At 33.5% G+C, this 7,224-nt stretch overlaps 1 protein-coding gene across 2 annotated transcripts in view; it reads left to right on the top strand.

Moving 5' to 3' along the window:
* Positions 1–5,956, top strand: part of LOC18775272 (zinc finger CCCH domain-containing protein 1) — a 33,032-nt gene extending 27,076 nt beyond the window's left edge. The window contains exons 2-6 of one of the 2 annotated variants that reach the window (XM_020566903.1): positions 3,253–3,491; positions 3,565–3,634; positions 4,312–4,460; positions 4,547–5,358; positions 5,531–5,956. In XM_020566903.1, the coding sequence (XP_020422492.1) occupies positions 4,424–4,460; positions 4,547–5,358; positions 5,531–5,635 (954 nt within the window). In that variant the 5' untranslated portion in view covers positions 3,253–3,491; positions 3,565–3,634; positions 4,312–4,423 and the 3' untranslated portion in view covers positions 5,636–5,956. The remainder of the gene's footprint in view (positions 1–3,252; positions 3,492–3,564; positions 3,635–4,311; positions 4,461–4,546; positions 5,359–5,530) is intronic. The other variant, XM_020566902.1, reaches the window with a different exon arrangement.

The following is a 7,224-nucleotide window of genomic DNA, read 5'->3' on the forward strand; positions in this document are numbered from 1 at the left end:
ATATTGTAATACTAATAACATATATTATTATTATTATTATTATTATTATTATTATTATTATTACATACACATATACTATAATGTACATATATACATGTATATACACATATACATGTATATATATAAATACATATATACATATATAATATATATAAATACATATAGATATATACACATATATTATTATTATAATATACTCATATACACATACATATTAATATTATAATAATACATACATGTATACATGTATATATGTAATATATATTATATTATATATTAATGTACATATATACACGTATATACATATATATATATAAACACATATATACATATATAATATATAAATACATATAGATATATACACGTATATTATTATTATAATATACTCATATACAAATACATATTAATATTATAATAATAGCATACATGTATATATGTAATATATATATAAGTATATATACATATATGTGTATATATATTATACCCATGTATGTATTATAATATACATATACACACGTATATACACATATACATTATATATTTATACTATATGTATATATATTATAATATACATATATACATGTATATTATTATTATAACATACCCATATATATTATCTATTATAATATACATATATATGTATATGTATTATACCCATGTATATATTATAATATATAGATACACCTATATACACATATATTATATACATGTATATACGTATATATATATGTATATTATAATATATAATATATATACATATATTATATATACATATGTATTTTATAATATATATAATGTATATGTATATATAAATACATATATAATATACATATATACACTTATATACATGTATATTATTATTATTATTATAACATACCCATATATATTATATATATTATATTATACATACATATATATAAATATATGTATATGTATTATACCCATGTATATTATAATATACATATATACACCTATATACACTTATATATATATATGTATGTACGTTTATATTATTTAAAATATATAATATTATTATAATATACTTATATACATGTATATATACATATATATATTATATGTATGTATATATACATATATATTATATATATTATAAAATACATATATACATATATATATAGATATTTTTGAAAACATAAAAAAAATTCTAATCATAGTCCAAGCATACACCAAACGCAGGATAAGTGTTATCCAACTTAGACCAAGCCAAGCCAAGCCAAACCAGTCCCTAAACATAGTCCATGCCAAGACAGTCCTGTGTACCAAACGAGCCCTTAGAGACGCGAGACTCATTCTCTTTCTCCAAACCTAACCAAACATCAATCCAATATCATTGATTTTTGGAGCGAATCCTTGTAAATTTTGGAGGGCTCTGGTTCATTCTAAGGTAATTTGTATGTATTTGGTTTGGATTCTTAGTTGTTTTCATTTTCCCTAATTTAGTAGATTATTAGGGTTTCGAAATTTTGGTATTCTGTTGAAATTAACGCAATTTTTTCTTAATTTTGCAGTTGTTGTGCTTAGTCTCTGTGGGTTTGGATTAATAGGCAAAATTGAAGGTATAAATATTTCTATCTCAATCTCTGTGTGTGGCTTAAAAGGAATGGGAGAATTAGAATTATATATTTTTAAATCATCAGCTCCACATGGCTTTACTCTAGATGTATGGATTTTTGGTATTTTCTTTCTTTATGTGAATATGATCTGACCTTCAATTTTAATCTTCCTGTGTTCTGTTTGTTCTGCAGATTGTTGCGTTGCAGCTTTCTGGTAAGCACTCTTATACTATGACATTTTCATGTCAATGATTTCATTGTATACTCTGTTCAATTTTTCTGTACTCAGTGTTGTGAATTATCTAATTTGTTCTTTGTAACATGATCACAGTGGTCCGAAGTGCCTCGAATTGTGTCTTTGGACTGAGGTATCGTATTAATATAATTGATTTCGATGTGATAAAATTTATGAATAAATTAGCAATGTGGTTTTCATCAATTTGAAAGATGAAATTCAGGCTTAGCTTTGCCCTTCTGCACTCTATTACTACATTTTCCTAGACGTAGACATACATGGAATTTAGTTTTGTTTATGTTTGGATGCTTTCTTTATTGTTTTCAGATTTAATTTCTGATTTTTTTATCTGTGTATTTTAGGCTCGATTGTTAGCCTTGAATCTGTTTCAATTTATTTAATTGAGTTGTCTTGAATCTGTATTTTTGGCATGAATCTACTTAACTTGTTGTTGATTAAATGCATTCATTCTTTTATTTGTTTTCTCCCTTTTTTCCTTATGTAGCATGTTTGTGTTAGTATCTTATTGATGAATGAATGCTAATATTTGGGTTAATTAGTTTTTTTATTGAATAATTATTTATTGATTGAATGACTGGTCTATATTTGTTTTTCAAAGGTTTAGATTCTGTCATTTTGTGCTGAACTAATCATTTCCTGCTATGATATTCTATAGTTGTGATATTTGATCAGGATGCAGGTTTGACACTTTGTCGAATTGGAACAATGATGATGGAGAAGCCATGGGAGCTGCAAAACATGTTTTGTTTGCAGCTCCCTTAACTGATACAAGTGAATATATTTGGTGCTTTACCTTTTTTTTTTTTTGGTCATGGGTTTTAAAATTTAATTTCGTAGTTTTATGATGATTGTGAAATTTAATTTGATAGTTTAGATACTTTTAAAAAAAAAAAAAAAAAACAGGTTATAGTTGAATTTACATAATTTGGGCAAGGAAAACCTTTAATTGATGGGCTGCTTGAAAAACTGGTATTGTTAAAAAAATAAACAATATTGGGCTTTTGAAAATTCAACAATATTGGGCTTTTGGAAAGAAAAAAAAATTGATTTTGGGCTCAACCCAGAACCGACTAAAAAACCAGAACCGAACCTTGTATGTTCGGGTCGGCCCAACTTCGGGTTTCATTTTTGACCCGATCCAACTCGAGAACCGCAGTATTGGTCGGTTTGGCCCATGGGTCAGTAAAAATTTGACCTCGTGCTTCCTTCGTTATCTCTCTATGCAACGGTGCAAGCAGAATTTGAAAGAAAGACTCACTGCCCCTCCCTAAGCTTGGATTGGAGCAAGTCAAAACAAACATGGGATAAAAATTTGTCTAGTCCAATCCAAGCTTAGGGAGGGGCAAAACCGTAATTAGGCAGAAAATCAGATTTTAAAATTTGACTTTCTCTTCTCTCTCTCTCATTCTCTCTCTCCTCTAGCTCGCGAAACCCACCCCCCAGCGACAGTTACGGCCAAACCCTCATAACCACCGCCATACCACACCCCGACCATCGTGATCGGACCCAAACGCACCGGCTTCAGCTCCGCCGCCAAGCCCGACCCTCCCCTGCCGTTCTGCCTTCACAGTTTCGTCGGAAAATCTCGAAATCCGACCGGTTTCAGGCGAAATTTCGCCGCCGTTGCACGCCGTCTTCCGGCACCAAATCAGTTGAGTAAGGTATGGATTTTCGACTATTTTTCGTGTTCTACTTGATGGTTGGGTAGGATTTGAGAATTTCTAGGTTTGGCAGGTTAATTTTCGAGTTAGGGTTTGGCCGGTTTTGGAATCGCAATTCCGGCCACTTCCGCCCATTTTTCAGGGTATGTCCAATTCCGGCATTATGGGTCCACTGTGTTTCCTATTCTGGTTATAGAATTCTTTGGTTTCAGTTTTTTCAGTTCTTTTTTTTGTTTTTTTTAAATCTCATTTGAAGTCTCTAGTACTCAGAAGTCTGAATGATATTTGCTCAGTGATGCTATTCATGGGTTACTTGTAATTTCTGAGATCCTGCTTATGTTGAATTGTTCATTTGATGCTTCTCTGCAATTTTTTCCATTGAAGGCTGTTGAAAGTTGTTCTACTGTTATGAAAAATCAAGCTTTGAATAGACTTGGCATGAGCTTGTCTAAATTGGGTTCTATGTAGATTATGTTCTATGAAGGCTTGTTAGACAGAGTCTAAGAAGGAAATATGATAGTGCATACCTTTGAAAGATTTGATGATTGAATGATATTTTGCTTGATTGATTCATCTTCATATAGGAGGTATTTATTTTCTGAATTTTTTTATTTTAGAGTACTGATAAACCACAGAATATAATGGAATTTATACATATCTTTTCTCCTTTTTCCAATAAATTTTAAGTTGGTTGATTTCCAATTGGTTGAGTTTCACTGCATTTTATGACATTCTTGTATAAATCCATGTATGATGGTTTCTCTGTTTGTTTGAGTTTTTTTGTTAAATTATTAAGTGAAATTTGTTTTTTTGTCAGCAGCGGCCATAAAAAGGGAAAAATTACCCCTCAAAACCCTAATTAGGCGACTCAGCTGCAATAGCCCAAGTAACAGTGATTGAACCGCTTCCTTGCTTTGGTTGCTTGTGTCTATATGGCGGATTCAGGTGGAAATGCAGAACCTGGAGAAGGTATGTTTAGTACTGTTTGGATTTTTTCCATCTGTTTCCATTGTATACACTATTAAGTTTTTGACATTGTTCTTTTGCATTTCTAGTTTGCAACTTCTTCCGGAAGCCAATAAAGAAGCAAAACATTAGAAAGCGAAGGGTTGATGAAGATGAGGAGGATGACGGCTCAAAATCTGGGGGCACATCATTACCAAGTCAAAGAAAAGCCTCAAAGCTTGATGGCAAGCTGTATTTTTCTAGTGGACCTGCTAAGAGCTCTACTCCTGGTAGTGGTGCAATCTTTGAGTTCAAGTCTTCCAAAGAAATCCAAGTTGAACATGATAGTAGAGCAACTGCGACTTTGGAGACTGAGACAGACTTCTCTAGAGATGCTCGAGCAGTTCGTGAGAGAGTTCTTAAGCAGGCAGAGGAAGCTTTGAAGGGGAAGAGCAAAGGCACTGAGAACGACAAGTTGTATAAAGGGATCCATGGATATACTGATTACAAGGCTGGGTTCCGAAGAGAGCTAACAGTGGCCAGTGAGAAAGCGGGAGGTTCCCATGGGCCTCTCAGGGCTTCTGCTCACATCAGAGCTACCACAAGATTTGATTACCAGCCAGACATCTGTAAGGATTACAAAGAGACTGGCTACTGTGGTTATGGAGATTCCTGCAAGTTTATGCATGATCGTGGAGACTACAAGTCTGGGTGGCAGATGGAAAGGGAGTGGGACGAAGCAGAGAAAATAAGGAAGAGAAATTTAGCTTTGGGTGAGGATGATGTGGACCAGACTGACGAAGATGACGAGGATGATGAGGATGGCTCGTTGCCGTTTGCATGTTTCATCTGCCGCCAACCATTTGTTGATCCTGTTGTGACTAAATGCAACCACTACTTCTGCGAGCACTGTGCACTAAAGGTGAGTCCTCTTTCTTAATGTATCATCATCTTAACTCCTGTGGTTGCAATAACTCTTGTGGAATTCAGTTGTCGTTTTAGACTTGCGAATCAAGTATAATCGAGTCTTTTTGTTTCCATTTTGGGTTTCTTTCCAGCATTTTCTAACGTCAATCTGCGTTTTTCATTCACAGCATCATTCAAAGAACAAGAAGTGCTTTGTGTGCGAGAAGCCTACCCTTGGCATATTCAACACAGCTCATGAGATACGCAAAAGGATGGCCGCAGAGGGCAAATAACAGCCACTAAATTCACTTATTGAACTCTTTGTTTTCAAGGCCTGTGAGCAGTAACATTTCCACACTCCATGGTCAAGTTTTGAAGAGAAAGTTCACTTGTGACTCTTTCAAGGCATGTGAGCAGTAACATTTCCACACTCCATGGCAGAGCTAGATGAAATTCGTTTTACTTTGTTAATGTAAATCTGTTTTAATCTTTCTTTCTTTGGTGGTATATCAACGTTGCCCGTAGCAGGGCCTCAAGTTTTGCGTCACCTATGTAGCTGTTCTATTCATCTTATGCAGATTATTGATTTATTAAATTTGAACTTCCGTTCAATATGTAGGTAGCAATCATCAATACAAAATAAATAAACAATAATAATTAATAAAATCCATTTGCTATTTCGAAGTTGTTAAAATAACCTTTGATCATCCAAGACGAAAGAGTACATGAGGTTTGAGAGAAAACAAAATGAAGTTAACAAAATTACGGAAGGTTTGGTTTGGTTTGGTGGTGTAAAACAAAAAGTTGTTGAACTGTCAAATTGAAATAAATCAATGGGTGTCGACATTTTTCAAGGAAGGTTTTTGAACTTTCAGTGTTGACAGTGATGCATAAGCTACATCTGCCACAAAATGTCTCCACAATGTCCTCATCTTTGTTGAAGGATTGTTTCTCTGACATGGACTCGTGCAATTACTATATTAGCCTCAAAATTTTCTACAAAATATGGAAAGAAAAAACAGTTTGAAGTTTGTAGGTATTATTTGCCTCATGCAAACAAGAAGCTCATCAGAAAACGCTGGTCATTGAGACGTTTTAAGTAAATATCAAGTAATATATCTAAACCAGATGTGGGTTAAGCTACTCGGCTAGAGTAATGAGTTCGCCTCCTTGCACCCAAATTTGAGCATGATGAACATATATATCAGGTGATAAAACAAAAGGGTACATCAGTAATTTGGCTTTTTTTTGGGCATATATTATACTATATTGTTAATCTGGTCCTTTAACATAACCAGTGTTTGACGTAACATGAACACTCAAATCTAAGTCTAGGACCATCAGAGGGAGCAGCAGCTGAGCAAGCAAAAGAGTATGGCTAGATTTAAGGATGTCATGTCGACAGCCATGGCCGTAATATTTCTGAGGAAGAGCATTTACGTGTACGAGGAATTCGGGGTTTTGTTAATAGACTTCGTTTCTGTTGTAACATCCACCATCCAAGTTTCTGGTTTTGTTTTCCACAGAAGTACAAGGGTCTCTAATTCTACAGGCAGGACCTCTCCCATGTCTTCTATGTTAGCTCGACCCGATCGGTAGCTACAATTCTCATCAAAATTTTAATTCGTGAGTTTTTCAACTGTAAGTGGATCAATATTTTCCATTTTGGTGTTGGAGCTGTGAGCTTCGTTTATTTTGAAGTTTTAGATTCAAATGTTATTATTATCAGTTCGTTTTTGGCACACAGCTGAAATATGAATATTTATTTGGGTTGGATTGCATTGCATGCATTAATTTTTGTTTCCATATTTACTGCTTCATGAACTTTTAGAATGCTTCGTCCAATGCAATGGCCTGTAAATTGAAACTTCGCTTTCTCCCC

This window comes from Prunus persica, chromosome G6 (genome assembly GCF_000346465.2).
Source record: "Prunus persica cultivar Lovell chromosome G6, Prunus_persica_NCBIv2, whole genome shotgun sequence".
NCBI classification, from domain to species: Eukaryota; Viridiplantae; Streptophyta; class Magnoliopsida; order Rosales; family Rosaceae; genus Prunus; species Prunus persica.